Below are 21,229 nucleotides of genomic sequence, written 5' to 3'. Positions count from 1 at the left end.
TCAATTTTAATGCAAACAATGCAAGGAAAAACAGGAGTTAGCTTGTATCAAACAATAATACAAATAGAAGAGGGGGTTACTTTAATTCCACTTCTTGATCGTCTAAAATTAATAATTATCTTTTTAATTTTAATGCAAAAAACTGATTTGTTATTAGCAAGTCTTCTCTCTGATATTCAGGGAATGAAAATAATTTTTCCTGATACAAAGAAGCGGTGTGAATTAGAAAGGAATATCTAATTTCCGGAGAAGACTGTAATAAAAATTTGCAAAAGCATACCTACCCTAACCTAAAAAATTATTTAAGTGAGTTTAGTGAAACTCAAAAATTTGACCTGCTTTATTTATGATAGAAATAATAATATTTATAATTAACACAAAACAAGCATCCATGCTATTATTGGACAATAATAGAGGGCTGATATAATGAACCTTCGTTTATATTCCCATGTCTGGGAGCGACATTCAATTTATAACTTTTATAAATTTTATAGATTTATCGGTTATGTATGTAATATTTATACAGATAGATAATAATATATAAAGGTTGATATGAAAAATTTACAATTCAAATATGTGGCGATTTCGTGGAAATGTAGACCAAGCTCTATTATGCAGCGTCCATAATACTGTGAGATTTGTTATATAATCAAGCATTGGAAACGACCCTGTTTGTTGCATTATTGAAGACATCTCTGTGTTTCAGCTATGGTAAGCCATTTTGTGTGTTCAGAAAGTTTCTCTACGCTGCTGAAAATTTTTAATCAACGTTTTGAAGCAGATAGTTTTATTACAATTGGCTCATGTAAAATTGAGTAAATGCGATTTGTAATAATCTTATGTTGCGCTTGATTAAAATATTTTAGGGAATTGTGTGAAATCATTATATAGAAATATATTGAAAATAGTGTAAAACCTAAAATTTGACAATTATACACCAGAGCGCCCGGTGTGTTAAGAAATCGGGACGCGTGTATATATGTATGTAAAAAAAAAATTTCAAAGAAAGAAAATCATAAAAGCGTGGTCGGGAAAACATTAAAAACTTTTAAGAAAATTTAGTTATTAGGCAAGACATTCAATTTGTTCGTGATTGAAGTGGCAAAAATGGCTGACGGCGTAGTGTTGGATCTGTACGCCGAAGATTTAGATAAAGATTTTACTACCCAAACTCAGGTCTGTACATGTACAATTTGCGTATGTATATTTATGTACAAATATATTGGCTTATATATACATGTTTGTATATGTATATATGTTCATATATATATACATATATATTTATATACATATATATATACATATTTATATTTATATTTTATATTTATATATATATATATATATATATATATATATATATATATTTATAAATTATTTTATAACAGGATGAGTTTGCGGGTGAGGGAGTAGATTTGTATGATGATATAGGTGGGCCACCTGATGCTGCACCGGCTGCAACGACAACTTCGGCGGTGGCTGTCACCGAGAACGAGAATCCAGGCGCTACGGTCAGTAATCAAGAACCGTCGTCTACAACTCCTGGAGCTAATGGAGTGTATCATCAAACTGGGGCTGGTTTGGCTCAACCTCCTGTTGGCCGTCGTTTTCAACTCTATGTAGGCAATTTAACTTGGGTAAGCTTGTTTGTCACTATGATTATTATATATTATTTTTTTTATTATTATTTTGGCATGTTTGCAGTGGACAACAGACCAAGATATTTCCAATGCCATGCGCGATATTGGTGTTACAGATTTTCAAGAAGTAAAATTTTTTGAAAATCGTGCAAATGGACAGTCCAAAGGTTTCAGTGTTGTATCATTAGGTTCAGAAGGCAGCTTACGTATAGTATTAGAGAGATTGCCCAAGAAAGAATTGCACGGTCAAATGCCAGTGGTCACCTATCCTACAAAACAGGCCCTCAATCAATTCGAGAGCCTTCAGAAGACACGGCCTGTGCCGCCACCGCAACAAAATGGGCCGCCACGAGGTCCAGCGCCACCGAGCCTAATGCCCGCTGGTCCTATGCCGCCGCATTCAGGACCTCAAAGCGTACCTCCAGGTCATCAACCACGACTTATGAATCCCAATATGCCCCCCGGACAGTATCGTCCACAACATATGCCACAAGGTCCCCCTGTGGGACCGAATGGTGCGCCACCACGTATGCAGGTATGTTTTACATAAATTTTCAATATTTCCTACTTTTGTTTGATTATATACTATTTAATCGAAATCGACTATGTAGTCAGTATGTATATTTAAATTTTATTTACAAAAATTTTTCAAATTATCCTATTTGTTTCATTTATATTTTATTATTATGTATGTGTGCTTACTAATTATACACACATTGATCCTAAGATTCTCTATACATAAAGATTAATTTCTTTTATCTTAATCTCAATTGTTCTGAATGCCTGTTATAAGTTTGTGTCGCATTCTCTTTAATTGTTTTGTTTGGTTTGTTTGAAAAAACTTCTCTAAGTATCTCAGAGCAACTCATTTTATTTATGTACAAATTATATAAATTATTCTTAAACACAAGATTATCTGTGATATTATTGTTGGTTATTTACACGAAAGAATTCTCTTGAACGGAGCTGCTGCTATGATTGGCACTTGTTCAGAAGCGGTTAACTGATACCAAATAATGTAAATAAACTAACATAATCGAATTGTTGTAAAAAATACCAATTACACGAATTTTGTGCGTGTAGTCCACAAATAATTTTTAATTTACAATACAATTTATTATACAAAACTTTGATAAACTTAAGTGACGAAATTTGATTTGATTTAATCGCTTATCATATTTAAAAGAAATTTTTAATTTGTAATATTTGCATCATATTTCTTAAATTACAACATGCCAAGTAATGTTTTGTCTTTGTGTGATATTTTACTCTTACTTCACCTCACTCGCATCACAACAACAAATGTATTGTTAACAATGCAGAAACAATTTTGCTTGCATCAAGTTACAATAATTAAGTAAATCTACAATGAATTTTTATAATCTTTTTTTGTTTTTCTCGCCAATAAAATACAATGTAAAGAAACTGTGTACAAAAATGCAAATAAAAATTAATGAAATAAATTTTGAAGCAATATTTCAATAATTGGATTGAAATCTCAAGATACGTACTAGGCTTAAAGCGGTAATCGCATTTATTTCACATATATATATCTTTTGCGTTAAGAATCAATACCAATTCCAATATGTATATTTATATATATATCTTTTGCGTTAAGAATCAATACCAATTCCAATATGTATATTTAAACAACTAAACAAAGAAAGCGATTATGTTCGGCTTAGATCGAATCTCTTAATAATAATATCATATTGGGTCGTTTTTTTTTTTTTTTTTCTTTCTTTTTTTTTCTTTTTACTAAATATATCCCAAAAAGTTAAATAAGTGCGACAAATTTATTTGCAATCATAAGAATCTTATTATATAATAAAACATAACAAAAGTTATATGACAGTTATTAATTCAGCATAACGTATCTAAAGCGTAGGGTATACGTACAAACGCACCAACACACATAAACATCTCAAAAGAAAATATTTGACATAACTCGTAATAACGTATTGTGAAAAAATCAAAAAAAAAAAAAAAAGAAAACAAAGCAGAGTATGTCTCGTTAAGTGTAAAATTTTTCGTAGATAATAGGGGGAAAGCTTTATACTATTTATTCGCATATTTTTGAATTTGAGGCTTGAAATGAGTGAAAATGGATCCTTAAGATTAAAATTTTACGATTATAATGACTATAACGATCGATGAATATAAGGAGAAGACACTTGTGAAAATTGAACTCATAAAGAGTATTTACTACAATTGCTGTATACGTCTCAGTTTTAAGCTTTATAAATATTTAGGAAATCTAGTACACTTCCTAGGGTGGTCATGATTGGCTTATTGAAAAATTGATAGTTAATCTTCATCTATGTTTTCTAAAATTTTCTTTTGTGTAATATCTCTGAAATGCAAAAAATTATTCAATCGAAATTTGTCAAAAATTTGGGCAAAATTTTCATCGAAAGTAATGAAAAAAATTGTGCATTGAAAAAATCACAATTCTACGTGAAGTTTTTGTGAAAAGTTTGTCAAATTGTTATTTCAAAATCTTGGAAAAAATTTCAATTTTTTCATTATATTAAAGCACAAAAAATTATTAATAAATAATACTTTTTAGGAGAACTTTTAAGGAAAACGCACGTAAAATTTCGTATTGAATATTAGAATTTTTTTTTTTATTTAATTATTATTATTATTATTATTTTTTTTTTTTAATACATGATCATCCTCTTTTTCAAAACAAAAACTGTGGAACAGCTTTTTGTCAGCGACTTACGATACGCACAATAGATGCAAATCATAAATATAATGACTTTGTTTAAGTGGTGGATATATTTAAAAGTTCGATTTGAGAAGAATCGTCCTTATGGACTCCATAACTCATAACTACTAAAGGATTATTTGAGTTGTTATTGAATTACTATGACAGTACGTATATTTTAATTAATTAGAGAATGTCCGTTAAAAATTGACACTGCAACTCTCACTCACAACCACTGAATTGTTGAAATAATTCAAAAGAATTGATTACTATTAATAAACTACAAATGATCAAGCTTAGCTGAATATTATGTGCAGAAACAGTTTTAATCGACCTAGCAATGGTCGATTGTCTTGTGCCCAATACCTTCTGAATATAAATATCTTTGTAATTTTTGACTTGTATTAGAAATTTGTCTTAGCGAAAGTGTTAAAGTCTGCTATATAACCCGGTATAATCAAGTTAGCCATTATTGTGTCAATCTCGCACTGATTAATATCGTTTTTAAGTGTTTCGCTCGTATCTGGCTGTTAATATTCCGATTAAAAAGCTTTCTTACATTTATTAGCTTGATTTTTAAAAATTTTATAAATTAAAAGAAATTTGAATTTTTTTCTATAAGAAAGTCAAATATTGTTAAGAATGAGTCCGTAGCGATTTATTTGTAGAAATTGCGTAGATGGTCGCGCTTTTTTTATAGCTTAGGACGATTCGAGATTTTTGTCGTTTTTTTTTTTTTAATCGAACGCTCCTTCGTTATTTTGAAAGACATTAAAAACAAAGAAGAAGACCTATATTCAACTTGCCTAGTCATGCCTAGTGACACCATCTACCATTTACCGCTAGATTGTCGTACGATATTTGATTGCAAGATAAGATTAAGTGAAGACGTTCACTTGATACATCAATTAATTATATTATATCGTATTCCATATGAAATTTATTCTATACTTTATATATAATTATTCATATTTGCATGCATTTTACTTCATTTTATTACATATATTTATATTTTCTGCTAATTGCGGTCGTTCTCTTTGTTTGATTGGGACGTGGAGATTGTGTTAAGGAAACGTGTCAAATTCACATTAGAGCTCTGAGCCTAAATTTCTCACATTTTTTGAAAATAAGGGGGACGTTAGACATATTTATAGTAATTATGATCACATCAGAGAATCGATTTTTCTGATTTCCAATCAAGTTTACTCCAGTCGTAATCACAACTTCAACAAGCGTGTGAATGTTTGCAACAACGCAAACGATTCTTAAACGATTTCGCTATTTATGCTGACACATACAAAATCTTATCTCTTTTGGGGATATTTTTGCGTGTTTGTGGAAATATTTGATCTGCAATTGATTGATAAGAGGATGGACGGTACGAAATGATTCGTTCTACGATATATTCTTTGCTGTGTCTTGCTCGCACTTAAAATACAATTATTTTTTGTTGAAACCATAAGAATTCTTGAAAATTTTTACCGATTACAGGTGTCCGAACTACAACAACAAATTTAATTTTAAGACCATGCCTCGTCGGTTACTTTCTTGGTGCAAATATTTAGTTCAATACAACCAAACCCTAACTAATAGACGTTAAAATAGAACTATCTTTGCCAGTATGCCAGTCTACCGACATATATAAATATGTCTATGTACGTATATTAAAATCATATACATTTGGAAAATTTTTCTAAATACATTTATTATTGTTGTTCTCTCTTGTAAAAAGACCACAAATTTTGTATACAAATGTACATAAAAAAGACCCGCAGAAACATATGCATTAACACAATTAATTTCTCCTTTTAACGGCCATACTTTTGGAAGTCCCATTCTTTATTGTCTAGTGGACAGACTTGCCTCGTTTTCAACCAACGCGAAATGCAATGGAAATGAAAGGCATGATTGCAAGCGCCCCAGGCAACAGTGCATTCGTCCTTGGTAGTCAAACATAAGGGATTAGCTTGACACTCAATGCACAAATCCATTATTTTGTTGCGGCATATGGCGCAATTGTCCACGGCGACATCCCATGACCATAGAGCTTGGGCTCGCCATTTCTTTACAAGAAAACGTTTCTGTTGAGGCGATGTACTGCAAGATGGCAAATTGTCATACACGACATCCATATCTGGAAATTCTTCGGTTTCAGGCTCGTCTATTCCCATGCTTGACATATTGACGCGTTTTCTACTGTTTTCTCTCTTCCTGCCTTTTTTTCGTTTTAATTTCAGTTTCAATATACAGAGCTTAAATCGATTATTTTTCTCTTTTCCGTGTGTGATTTTTTTCAAAATATTTTTAAAAAGTATTCGTTTGAAATGAATTCTGAAAGCAATTTCGAATCAAGTTGATTGCAGTATACGTGTGCATTATTTATCGGAAGTATATTTTATTATTTTATTCTCTTTGTAAAGCACAAAAATGACTGTCAGATTCTGAAACGTTTTCGAATTTTAATCAGTTAGCTAGTGAAAATTGCGCCTTGTCTTCTACATACCAATCTGCCAATTAGACTTAAGAAAAAAAAAATACTCTCAGTAAAGTGCATAAAGATTATTTTGAGAATTGTAATTTTCCATAAGCAAAGGGATAAGTAAGGGATTTATGGAAATATGGTTGTCGTAACTGTAGATGATTTCATCATTATCTAAAGTCCAAATAAATAAAAATTGACTATCGAATTTTTGTCAGTCCAGAAATAAAATAATTAGGGTCGCTCCGTTTTCTTAACTTTCCTATATGAAAATTTCTTGCGCCTAAATGTCTTCAGCATTCAAACGCCTCATCACGTAAATTAAATAATATTTCAAAAATGATAACAACATAAATACCGAAAATTTGTATGAATGATAATCCAGTCATAATCCAGTACGTATGGTTGCCGTACTTATATATATTTAATAAATGTCGGAATGTAACAAAGAAAATTCCTTTTGAAAAATTCTTATATATCGAGTTCGGTGTAATAAAATAATTACCGAATTCAATTTCTTCGTATGAAATTAATTTTTATAATTTTTCGTTTCGATTTGCATAGTTACTAACTTCATTAACAAATACTTTAATATAATTATATTAATGTAAGCAACAATGTGGATCGAATAATGTTATATAAAGTTATAATAAAATATAATTATTTTTATATATTCGCGTCAAATTCATCAATGTCATAATTTCTTTATTCATTGATCATTTTATACAGCAACCAACAATGCATCAAAGTGGAGCTATGGTACCGCAGCAGGGTATGCAAGGACCCTTACGTTTTGGTCAACAACAGCCCCAATGGCCCGGACAGCCGCGTCCGAACGGACCAAGGCCGGCTTTGCTCAATGGGCCTCCGCAACGTCCACAAATGGTAAAGAATTATAACTACCGCTAGAAAGTGAGATAAATGTGTGCATTCAGATAATTGAGATAAGACGCTAAATATGCAACAAAAATATGCAGTCAATATAATGAAACTAATAATTGCGAGAAGGCGTCGCTTTGTTTTCCACTCAATTAGAGGGATTTTTACTTATGCTTTTCTTTTTTTTTTCATTCAGAATTTTTAAATTAGATGTGACGCTTTATGTGTATTTAGTTTCAGGGACCTCCTGGCGGAATACCAATGCGTGGCCCTCGTCCTGGAGAGTGGAGACCACCTATGCATGGAGGTTTTCCACCTCAAGTGCCGCCTGGTGCTCCGCCACAAGGGCCGCCACATATGCAAGGACCACCAAGAGGTCCTCCTGGAGGTCCACCACAGATGGGTGCTCCTGGTGGGCCACCTCCCGGTGGTCCACATGCCGGACCTGGTGGTCCAGCACCGCATGTAAATCCAGCATTCTTTAGCCAACCTGGAGGCGGCCCACCTCAACATCCAGGTGGCCCACCTCTAGCCGGTGGACCTCCACATGGTCCTCCCGGTCCCGGCCCTCAGCAAGCGATGAATATGCCGCCACAGCATGGTCCTCCGCCACACTTTACCCAACAAGCTGGACCGCGAGGACCCTGGCAAGGGCCGCCAGGTCCTGTAAAACCTCAAGGTCCTTTCGCAGAACAACCTATGCTAGCGGGACCGCAGCTAACTGAAGTCGAATTCGAAGAAATAATGGGTCGCAACCGCACCGTCAGCAGCTCGGCCATAGCAAGGGCAGTATCTGATGCAGCAGCAGGGGAATACTCGAGCGCCATTGAGACTCTAGTAACTGCTATATCCTTGATCAAACAATCCAAAGTAGCTCACGATGAACGCTGCAAAATATTGATCAGTTCACTTCAAGATACATTGCACGGCATTGAAACGAAGAGTTACAATCGACGTGAAAGGTCTAGATCGCGGGAGCGATCACATCGTCAGAGGCCACGTCGTGAACGCTCATCATCTCGTTACAGGGAACGTTCACGTGAAAGAGAACGCGATCGTGAGAGGGATCGGGATCGTGATGGCGGGTAAGTCACTATTATTATGATCGTAAATTATTCGTATCTACCACTAGAAGAAGCTCGCAACACAAAAAAAAATAAATAAATAAATAAGCAATAGCAAAAATTTTCAGATATATTTCTCCTAAGTGTTGGCAAGAAAATTTTTGTTAATAATACAGTGCTGATCCAACACATAAATTATCACAATTAAAATGGATAGTATAAAAAAAAATAACATTTAGACATTTAGTCGAGAAAAAACTTTAGTACCTCATAATGCAGTATGCATAAAATAACTCTGACAATATATTCTTCGGAAATTTCAGAGTCAGTTCATTTTTACTTTGTATGTGGTGGATATCTCAAATATTCGTGAATTATAATTTCTTCTCTTTACCTCTCTTTATACATATGATTTAAATATTCTTCTAGTTATCGCGAGCGTTCACGTAGTCGTGAACGTGATCGTCCCAGTGGCAATGATCATTATAGGGATGACAGTTGCAGTCGTTCAACTCGAACACGTAAATCGCCTGAACCGGCCACCGAAGCAGGAAGCGAAGTTCCGTCAAAACGCAGCTACTATGAGGAACGTTATCGTTCTTCGGATCGCGATCGCGAACGAGATCGTGAACGTGATCGTGACCGTGAACGTGATCGTGATCGTGAGCGCGATAGAGAACATCGCTCCAGACATTAAACGGCTAGCGAGAGAAAAATCTTTTATTGAGATATTTACCGTAAAAACAATAACTTAAACTACAACTTTTACATATAAAAACTTATATATCTAAAATATAATTACACAATATCTCTGTATAAATTGTATTAGAAATCACCACACCTCGATCATGAGTATAGCAGCAGCCACATTAAATCAGTAGCAGCAATCATTTTAAGATGGGCAGGTCACATGTCTACGGGAATCATCCAAATCCAAAAATAAATCGAAAAAAAGAACCGTTAAATAAGATATATAAAAGGAAACTAGAAATAGACAAACTCTAAAGTAAGAATGAATAAAAACAATGCGACTTCAAGTTACCAAATAAGATTAACTTAATAGCGTGGTGAGGGAGGTGGAGTAATGATTAACAAATTTGCATTGTACACACCAGCCAGGTTCAATGTTCAGCAGCGGGAAATACCAAGATTCCAATATCAATCAATCAATCCAATCAATCAATCCAATCAGTCAATCAATCTATCAGCATTCATTAATTTCTGAAATTATTCGCCTATCTATCTACTACGCATACACAAATTTGTTTGTAAATTAATATATCGGTTTATTAATAAAAATATATAAAATAATAACAAACAAAAAAAAAAAAAGAAACAAAAAAAGAAAAGACAAGCAATTGTTCGAATTGTTATTTCAAATTTTTGTGCATTTTGTATTTTCAACACTTGAATGTAAAACATTAGACTTCTAGTTCGTAAGCGTATAAAAGTGTTTAAGTATTTTATCATTCTTTTCATTTCTTTTCTTTATTGTTAAGAAAAACCTGTTTCTCTCCCCATTCATTTCTTTTTCTAATTAACATGATTTTTCTATTTAAATTCTAATATAGCTAACAATTTTTTATAACAGCTCTTCATTTTCGAATACGTTTACATGTTTATTAAATATTGCTTTATTTAAACAGTCATATAACTAATATTTAATACTAATGTAGTTTGTAGTTGAATTTATATTATTATTATTATTATTATTATTTTTTTTTTTTTTTATTTATTTATTTTTTTTTTTCATACTTTTACTAAAGAATTTCCAAACTTTTATAAGTTATATATTTATATATTAAGTTTTTAAATAATTTATTTTTAAATCATTCTTCATATTATCAAAAGTAAAAAAGAACTATCTGTGAATTGAACTTTTTACAGTTTATTGGCCGCCAAGTCTCTTATAATGATTTTTGATTTTTTTTTTTTTTTTTTTTTTTTTTAACTACTATATTTAAAACGATACCTAATTGGCCACTATGTACTACTACGGCCATCGGGTTCTCGCTTAAGATCTCTCGACAAACATATTTGTCTTCGATTTTCATTTGCTTTTGTAAACATATAAATACTCTCTTAAAAATCACTTATGAATGATGTCTATCTACTATATATTTACTTAACAAAATTATCTTATAATTATGTAGATTTTTTTTATGTTATTTTTGTTTTTTTTGTTTTTTTTTAAATTTAAATAAGACAAGTGTTCATAATGAAAATTCATTCACCAAAGTCGAAGGTATATGTTTCGTGTATGGTAAATGATTTCTTAAATCGAACAAAATTGTTTTTGACCCGTTTTGTATTATATTTTCAAATATTGTCTCGTAAGGTGAAAAAAATGTTTACTTAACATTATTTTTTTGAGATTACCGTTATTGGGGATTTATCAAAATAATTTACGCTACAGGCGTATAAAACGTAATTCACAGAATTTAGATCTATGCTTTATTTGCGTTTTTTTTTTTTTTTTAATTGATAAATATAACTATAACTATAAAAATGACATTATTATTTTTTAATAAATGTCCCAATATATGTGCATAGAAAAAGATTCGATTAGAAAGAGAGTTAGTATTTTCTTTGTCAGATAGTTCAAGCTGCTACAACAAAACGAGTTCCTGTTGTTCTTAATTAAAGCAATTTAGAAATTTAAACAAATTTAAATTTTTTATCTAAAAATAATATAAAAAAGAAAATGAAAAGAGTATATTTTTGTATTCACTAATCAAAATGACCACACATATTATTATATCATATTTCGATGGAAATCGAATCGAAAAAAAAAGAGAGAAAAGCGTAACTTAATGAAACCAAAATGGAAACAACGCTTGCATTTATTCTAACAATACCCTTTGATCAAAAACTCTGTCAGAAATTTGAAAAATTTTGCAAAATTTTCTTCGTATCTAATAAACTTGAATTTTATAAGGTTATATTTATTTGGCTATTGTTAATTGTATTTTATGCTGCCTTTGTGAGTTGAAACTAAAAATTAAAAAATTCCTTTATTTTAACTAGTTTTTGATTTCAGCTCATAAAGACATATTTGACTTATAGTCAATAATGTTAAAAAAAAAAAAACAAAAAAAAAAAAAAAAAAGAGAAAAAGTAAACTGTAAATGTAATAAATAAGAGTTTTTAAAACAGTACGTACGCGTCCGTTCGAAATTTTCTTCGCACCACTATTATCAAAAAGCATCCAAAGCGGCAATGCTTAATTAAACACTTTCCCAAATACATTCATATCATCAATAATTTATAAAATTATTTTGACACTATCTAGATTATGCATTTTGTTAAATGATAAAACATTTTTTTTTTTTTGTTTTTTTTTCTATATATAATAGATATAATAGATTGCCAGTTTTGGCCTTTTCATTGCATTTTCTCATTAAAAAGCTCTTATTAGTTAATATTGTGATTCTTTATAGTCAGTCAGTCTACTTATCCTAACATCGAAGCAAAGCATCAAGATTTCCGAATGCGCCTTTAATTGCATTTATTTATTTCCAAGATATGAAATTCCCTCGTAAATTGTAACTGGGGAGAGCGACTACTAATAATACGTAAACTCAAATGTTAATTAATAGGAATTTTTTAATTCATAAATGAATTACGATTTCGTAAAAGAGAGCGAAAAGAAATCTACAAAATAACTTTGAAATATCATTGCTAAAAATTGACTATAATAACTCAACTTATGTACGAAGTGTATTTGCATTTGTAAGGAAACGGATCGGAAAACGACGATTTTTAAAGTTGTAATGGGAAACTAGATAAATTTCAAATTGGGCTTGGGGTTATAGCTTTCAATATTGAAAAAACTCGATAGCTATGGATTATGGACTCGTTGCAACGCGTGGAGAGTTTAGAGCTGTCGATAAAGTATATATTCTTCTTACTATCGAGTTACAGATCTTTCAATCGTAAAATTGGCATATTATTTTTAATTTTTAAATGGAAATTCGAAATTTAAAAACCGACAATAATTGCAGACTTATTTTAAATTGTAAGACAGAAATTTTTAAATGCCATCTAATTGTAGACGGAAAATATGAATTGTTGATTGCTCTGCAAAATTTGGAAGTTACGAATGTTGAGTAAGCATAGCAAACGGGTAACAAAAATTAATAAAAAAAAAAAAAAAACAATATATGTCTGCTTTTCCTGATTTTATTTAATTTAATTTTTTTTTTTTTTTTGAAAAATTTATATTGATTTTATTGTGTTTACAAGGTCTGATGTTCTGAACTGCCACCTCGGACAATTGTTGTCTCCTTACTAAATCTTAATTGTTAGTTTCAATTTTCTAAGGATACATTTGCCCTAAATTAATTCATTTAATTTTTATATTCATCGTCTTTAGGAAAATTTTCTTGTTTTTTTACAATGCTTTTATGTTTTAATTATATTTTTTAAATTAGAAGATGTAATGAAAGCACTCCGATAATAATCTCGATTTGGCTTCAGTTCGTAAAGGCATTTCATTATCATCATTTAGCCATTTCAGTTGTCAACTTGTCAAATTTTTTATGCTTCCGGTGAACGACCGCTTGAAAAGAAATTGCATATGATGAGCGCAGTAGTTTTATAAATATAAAAAAATTACATGGGACAAATGATAGACAATCGGTCATATAAAGAAATATTGAAATAATAATGAGAAGAGAATTAAGAAAAAATGCAAAGAAAAATTTCATTAATTTAGTTTCTCAAGCGATTTTTGGCCAACGCATTGCCCTCCATGGCATGTAAATTCTTATACTTTTGTTTTATTTAACAAGGCATTGCTATAGCTTAATACTAATAACATATGAGTTAGCAATACCTTGTTGAAAATGAAATAAAAAAAAAATTTGCAGGATTATGTTATATGGTATATATATATGATATATATATATGATATATATATGGTATATATATGGTATATATATATGATATATATATGGTATATATATGGTATATATATGGTATATATATATGATATATATATGGGAAAAAGCGATTATATGAATTTTGCGGAAAATTCATTTCAATATTTTTTAAAAGTAAAAATTTCTTCAAATTTATAACGCAATATATTTTAGGAATTAGAACATCCAACGTGTATGTATATGTATATATGTAAAGTTCACTTACGAAATTTACAAAACCTTTTATAAAAGCATTTGACTTTTAAATGTTTTTTGTAAACAATTAGAAAATTTTATATTTTTTATATTATTGAATTATTTTAAAATGCCTTTATTCATACATTTATACACTTGTGTAACAAATACTGGTTATGTTTAGGTTTAGTTAGGGATTTTTTTTTTTTTTTTTTTTTTTTTTTTTTAATTCTCTTCCAAATATATTGAAAAGTAGCTTAAATAATTATAACGATAATGATATGTTATATATACATTTCATATAACAATTGTTTTTCTTCTTTCTTTTATATTCATATTTGCTCCCATTTGCTAAAAACTCATATTTAACTAAATTTTAATTAAAGCTGTGATATATATATTGATTCTGTGATGTTTACAATAAGTCTAAAATCAAAAGGGTGTTCGTCTGTTTATTTCTCTCATATGTATTCTGAAATACTTTTGTAGTAACCTAAGTATTTTTGGATATATTAAAGTTAATAAAATGATAAAGAAAAAAAAAAAAAAAGAAAAGAAAAGAAAAAAAAACAATATTTGCAAATTTAAAATTTACCCACATATCATAAACACCGTGCGATTTTGTATTAAATACATTTAATATATATATTTATATATATTAAAAATATAATTATATTAAAAAAAAAAGAGAAAAAATGTAAATAAAGGTAAGATATATTCTTTAAATTATATATATTTATTAATTCCAATTTCTTTTATTAGAAATTTTTAAGTATATTTTAATGCTCAACACAACCAACTATTTAGGTGTATACTGCATTTTTGTCCTTCCGTTTGTTGTTGAGTCAGAATGGCTCATTCGACTGAAAGTTGATCTACATATGTTTTTAGTGGATGATTATCAGCCATAGCTTATCATAAGAGAAAAACTGTCTTGTCTTAAAAAACGCATTGAGAACACATTCATACAATTTCATCCTATAGCCATATCCTGTCTAAAAGGTCAGCTCAGGTCGATCAATCAAAAAAAAAAAAAACCTAAAAAAATTGATGTATCGACTGGCGTTTGGCAAACAAAATCCCAAATAATTTACTTTAAAAAATATACATAATATTTTTATTTTCTTTCTTTAATTGATAATAAAAGAATGTGAATATAAAAATTTAAGTTGTTTTGGTGGCGCGTATACAATTTTTACATAATGATGTAAACATTTAAAGGTAAGTTGTCATTTACCCAAAAAGATAATTGAGGAAGTTAATAATGGGACGGTGAGTTTCGAACGTAATTTAGTTTGAACCAAATTCGCACTACTTGCATAAATCAAAATTTAAATGTTAAAACAATAATAAAATCAATTAATAATTAAGCATAGTCAAGACTTTGAACTTTGCCGCATTAAAAGTGGACCGGCACGTACTTGATTTGCCAGAAATGGAATTTATATTTGGAATTATTTGGCGAAAAAAAAAATTTCAAATTATTATTCATTACCTATTATATCGTTAATTAACTTCAAGTAAATTGAAGTTTTAGCATAGCGTGCAACAGAGACACTATCTTGTACTACCTATGTAAGACAAGCTTCTCATTTACATTCAAATTTATAGTTAACTTGGAACAAACAAATGAAGCCTCTTTATCGTTAGCAATGTATTCGAGTGAATATGTTTGAAAATTTATGTATTGTAGTGTCGTAGTGTACATGTTAAAAATGATACACGTATCCCCAGGGAAACAAACAATAAAAAAAAGGTTGCACACGATTTATTTTCGTTTTAGAAATTAATTGAAAAATTATCAATTAGACAACGTATGTGGTTGCATTTAAAAACCTAGAATAACTCCTTTTATCAATTCTTATTTGAAGATCGTGGTCCACGATAACTTCTTGAGGTGTCGATGGCTTCACGCGTATGAAATGCGAACTTCTTTGGAAATAAAATCGAATGTGATATTGAGGAGAATATAGCGGCTTATGCAAAGATGCTCCCTTCCAACTCACATATTTTTCCTGGAGCCATTATTTCAAAACTTCGGACGAACTAAAGCGCTGCTCAGCAGTTACATTCGCATCAATCCAAATAAGCGATAATTGGAAGGAAACAGGCCAATTGAATCCTTCCAAAAAGTCGAATATGTGTCGTCGTATGTAATGGAGCATACAAAAATGATCTGATATTGCCTGGCGGTTTTTTGAAGAGTAATGATTCAAATCGATTTTTGGAAACATTTCGTACCTATCATTTCACTAGACTGCAACTGCTCATAATAGATCGTCGCATAGAACATCGTTTCTCGCCAAAGTACCTGATCTTTTGGGCTTGGGATTCTCAAAAGAAACCAACTTTTCATCTCCAGGAAAACGGCGTCTTTTTTATCGCTCGATCACAACGTCATGTTTTTTTAACTCTCCATCCGCCGCTCGTAAAATCAATTGGTATCTCTTGTAGGCAATTACAAACATTACAAACAGTTTGCTGATTGACGATGGCTTTGCGAGTCATTTCTTTTTTTGTCCGCCGTATTTCCTTTCTCCAAAAATCGCTGTAACTCGTATGCAATATCGAAATCACCACTTTTGCAATAGAGCACATCTCTCATATGCTTGTTGAAGCATTCAGTAGGATTTGTAAGATTCAAGAGCAGTTTTCTTCAAATGGAAACAAACCAAAAATTACCATTGTCTGCTACTACGCTTGACTTGGGTTAAATTTCGAATAAAAAGCACTATCTGCTTTTAGAAATTATCACTAACTTGATGGATGAAATTAAATGCCATATATGCCAAATAGCTGTATTAATACGCCATCTGTTGCTCAAATCCAAATTTCATATATGCAATATTGCTCGAAAGCGGAAACGACCAAAAAACAGTACAAATATAATTTTACCCCACATTTGTAGATAATTTGACGACGTCTCGCAATTTATTATTTAGAGTGCTAATCGCGGCATTGGGAGATAATCATGCAAACGGCGATAATCACCTTGATTTTTTTTGGGAGATAATTAACTGTCGCCAAGAGGACAATCATATACCATTGTCGCTAGCTCTCCAGTACTTCTCGCCAAATTTTCCATTACAATGCTGTAATAACTGAGAGAGACGTGAAAAGAGAACAAATTGACGTTCGTCCGTTTTATATAAACAAACTATATATGGTAAACAATACAAGCATGCAAAGTGAAATTAAAGGGAAATCGTGCGGAATTTGTGATAGGCCATAAAATGATGAATGAATTTGAATGTTGTAATGATCATAATCGATTTACCAGAAATTGACATTTAATTGGTGCAGGTTTTTAAAGAAGAAAGTCCAGTATATAAAAAGTTTTCTCAATCACAATAAGAAGTAATATTTTCAATATTTTTTCAACTTTTATATAAATTTTTGTCCGAGTTATAACTTAAAAAATTATTTATGTTTTTAATATTATTATAATATTTATAAATTCTGTGGCAGCAACCCTCTAACTTCTTCGTCCATTTTGAAATGGACGCAAATGTTGCACAACGCTGTATAACCTCTTGCGATTCTTTGTAGCTTTTTTAGGGTGTAGTGGTTCTATCTGTAGAAGGTGTCAGCGACGTACAGAGATGTTTATATATTAAATTTTGTAACACTAATCTTTATTTACACCAATGCATCTTCGCTTACCGCGTAACCAAGCATTGCTGTGATGCTTAGTCCATTGATTTTCCAGGCAGGCTCTTTCACTGTAGTGCCTTCGCACATGTCGAATCATTAGAAGATCCAAGGAATTTGAAATTGACTGTCATGAGTTTCATTTTAATGAATCTAGAAAGAAATGTTTATATTTATGTAAATAAACCATTCTGGGGAAACTGCACGTCCGTATCCACGTTTACGGTACATTGGATCCGCTTCGCAAACAGTTTTGATTCCTGCTCTTGTAACAACTTTTTTATTAAACTCTTCCATTTATTTTTCTCCACAATTGACGAATTTAGTTCCGGGCACGGTTTAATTTTCACAAATAAAAATAATTCATTTGCTTACAGTTGTTTATATATTTTGTTTACAGCTGTTTTTTGACAAACACAACTCTAAAAGAGAGAAATTTGTTCTCAACGACAGTAAGTTTATTATTGCCAGAATTGACGTTGAGAGCGCCTACGGCGACAATTACCAGTAAATTTGCTTACATGATTTGATTTTATTGGTATTGATTCATTGTCGCCTGCTTACTGGAACCCCCAGCATTTTTTCAAATTTATTTAGTTCAACTAGTAATAGAATGTAATCACGTTTTAAGAATTTTAATCTCGTTTTCGTGAAAGCTAAGTTTTAGCTTAGTGATGGCCTCCGATTAAGTTGAAGCTAGCAAAGAGTGATAGAATAGACAAAATTAATCGATGCATTGAGAGATTTTATATACAAGCTAACGAATTTATTTTTGGTCATTTATTTACGTTTTATTTCTAGCGTTATTTAACTAAAAAAAAAATAATTTCCATAGCACTAAATTAGGATTCTTTGGCCTTTACCAATATAGTTTTCACTGTTTATTTGCATTGCTAATATTTTTGGGGTTATTGCTTTTTTGATGCATTATTGTTATTAGTTAATAAAATATATATTTTTATTTACAATTTAATTTTTTTTTTTTTATGTAAATGTTATTGTTATGTTTAGAGGAACATTTTTTAAATTATAATTTATTATTCTTGATTTTTTATATCGTTGTTAATTTTGTTATTATTATAATTATTTTTAATACCACTTTTTAGAAGTGTGTACTGAAAAGTAATAGAAGGTGCTGGGAAGGGGTTTTGTCAACGAAGTCAACGATTAATGATTAGTAGCTGTATGAAAACTAGACTCAGAGCTTATATTTATACGTTTAAGTTGTGTGCGTTGCAAAATAAAAAAGATTGCTAAATAAGCTTCCATTGCTGCTGCTAATTGCGATTTTTTGTTGTTTGTCAAATGTTTTTACGCCGGAGGAAATTAAAGGTCGATCGATTTTTTTGGAAGAGGCTATTTTGTCAGTAATGATATTTTCTTGCATGCCCATATGACTGGGTACCCAGAGAAAATGATAATTGAAGGGTTTGGATTTTAGACTGTATAACAAAGGTCTAATTTGTTAGACATATGGATAAGTTCTAACTGGGGGGAATAATTGTAGAACTAAAAAAAAGCTTTAATGTCTGTGACAATCAGAAATTTTTTTTTGCTTTCTAAAATTGCTAGGCAATCGGCTCTTGAAATGGAGCCCTCCGTCGGCACTGCCGACGACAGTAGATTTGGATGCGTTAGTGAAGAAGGAAAAGAAATTTTTCTATCTGACATTAGGTAGGTTGAAGTAGCGGGATTACGCATTTGCTGTAGGCGGCATTATTAATATGGAGTGTAGAAGAGAGTCTTGTGTATGACAAAAGCTATATTAACAGTGGGGCAAAGAGGGATGATGTAATCGTCGATAGATTTAGAAGGTCTGAAGCCAGATTGAGAGTCGCTGAGAATATTTTGATATACTAGATGTTATTCGAAATGTGAGCATAGTATTCTCTTAAAATGCTGACGGGATTAATAATAGTTTTAGGAGTGATGGTAACTCCGTTAAGATGTGTTTAGAACGTAAAAAAGTTACCACGCTGGCAAAATGTTGGCAGGCCCGAATTTAATTAGCAAACTTGTGGAATAAAATTTCGAGTTTCTTACTAAAAATAAATTGCAGTCAGTTACGGTTTTGTTACGGAAGATTTTTATTATTATGAGTGTCTTGTACATCACCATTTTTGATCAACAACGATTGGCAACATTGAATATGAACTAAGGTTTATCGGTAAGGAGATCCTGTTTTTTTAAAGTAATAATCCGAAAATTAAATCAATTTGATGGTATGGGACGAGGGTTGAGGACCTAATTGTATTTTTTAAGAAGAACAACCCTGTTCTTCGTATCTAAATTTTTGCAATGATCATTTTGAATGCCAGCTAACCTATGTGATGTATCCTCAGACACTTAATGCCCCGTTGAGTTTAGTAAAGGCAATCTCTGTTGAAACAAGGTTATCACAGTGGTCATCAAATGACAAAGGAGGTAAAATAAAGTTAGAAGGTTAGTATGCGTATTGAATCATGTGCGGGCTTGTTTTCTCACCGTTGATTAGAAGCCAACATATCACTGTTGACGCTATTAGAAAAGCTTTTGTATCCCTTGCGTTTCTCCAATCTCAACGTGTGGATATATTCCTCTCTAATATCAGCCAAGATTTCAGAATTTGTTCTAGATGCACGTCTTTTGCATTTTAAAGGCAAGTCTTTGTGTAGCATTGACTAAATTACGCGCGGTCCATCCACGGTTTGGATGACTTAAAGTAAAAGGAGTTAGTTATTTTACATACACAGTGTTCGAGACCAGAAAACATGATATAGATCGAAATGCAATATCGCATATTAGCACCAGAGGTGCGATGAAAGAATAAATTGATTTCAACGAAACAGTGTGTACATGCCTAAAATTTCGCTAAGATTGCGTCAAGTTGCTAAAGAGCTAAGAATTTAATATCAAGACCGCAGCAGATGCAAGCAAAATAGATTAGTTCGTCGTTTTTGAGTAAGATTACATTTTTATTTTCTGTGGTATCAAAAAATTTCTTGCCTTTGACATTGGAATCCGCCTTCCACCTTCCGCCAGCGGATAGCGACACCGCCAACACGAAAACTATTTACAAAGCGGTCTGACCTAACAACGCTGTAATTTTGAGTATAAATGTATCCCGGGGTGAGAGGAATATTTCCGACAGACATGCCACAGAGATAGCATTGTTGTAAAGGCAATGTTCAATTTATTTTACTTCACTACAGATAGTAATACAGTTTAGTTGAATTATTTTCATTGTTTGTAAATCTGTTTTTTTGGCTTGTGCAACGATCCACTGAAATATGATCGTGGAATATGATTTTGGAGGGGTTTGATAAGCTGAACTACAATAGGCTTGGCAACAACAGAATTCGATCGAGGAGTTAGTGTTGCTATAGTTAATATTAATAGGCTAAATGGGAGAGGTAGTAACTTTCTTGCGATGAGTCTACGAACTCTGCAAAATTGAGGGAGGTGTTAGTTTAAGACGATCAGGAGAGTCTTTATTTCGTTTAAAAAATGTTTTAAAGCTCGGATATAATTTGGGATATGACACGTGATCATGATTACAGTTGACACATCCTTTTCTCAATTTATCTGTTATGAGATTAATCACGAGCGGTGTGGCCGTAACGGCAACACTTCCAACGTAGTACCATCGGTTGCACGTATGGGTTAACGGGGTAGGCAACATCGTCTAAGCACACACGAGAAAGCAAGAC

General features: G+C 31.4%; 2 protein-coding genes across 3 annotated transcripts; one reads left to right on the top strand and one right to left on the bottom strand.

The window, feature by feature from the left end:
- Window positions 1-709: 709 nt before the first annotated feature.
- On the top strand, window positions 710-10,090 carry LOC119631556 (cleavage and polyadenylation specificity factor subunit 6). Of its 2 annotated transcripts, XM_038023876.1 has the most exons (6): window positions 710-1,176; window positions 1,386-1,634; window positions 1,702-2,172; window positions 7,559-7,714; window positions 7,943-8,793; window positions 9,202-10,090. In XM_038023876.1, exons 1-6 carry the CDS (start codon window positions 1,108-1,110, stop codon window positions 9,467-9,469), a joined length of 2,064 nt encoding a protein of 687 aa, XP_037879804.1. In that variant the 5' UTR covers window positions 710-1,107; the 3' UTR covers window positions 9,470-10,090. The 2 variants fall into 2 exon arrangements, with proteins under 2 accessions (XP_037879804.1, XP_037879805.1); XM_038023877.1 differs by lacking the exon at window positions 7,559-7,714.
- LOC119631557 (RING-box protein 1A-like) lies at window positions 5,357-7,313 on the bottom strand. The gene has a single exon (XM_038023878.1). The coding sequence runs from the start codon at window positions 6,528-6,530 to the stop codon at window positions 6,159-6,161; it is 372 nt and encodes a 123-aa protein (XP_037879806.1). The 5' UTR covers window positions 6,531-7,313; the 3' UTR covers window positions 5,357-6,158.
- Window positions 10,091-21,229: the final 11,139 nt, after the last annotated feature.

This window comes from Glossina fuscipes, unplaced genomic scaffold, assembly GCF_014805625.2.
Source record: "Glossina fuscipes isolate IAEA_lab_2018 unplaced genomic scaffold, Yale_Gfus_2 1, whole genome shotgun sequence".
NCBI lineage: Eukaryota > Metazoa > Arthropoda > Insecta > Diptera > Glossinidae > Glossina > Glossina fuscipes.
The sequence above is the reverse complement of the archived record's forward strand: the minus strand, read 5'-3'. Positions and strand labels throughout refer to the sequence as shown.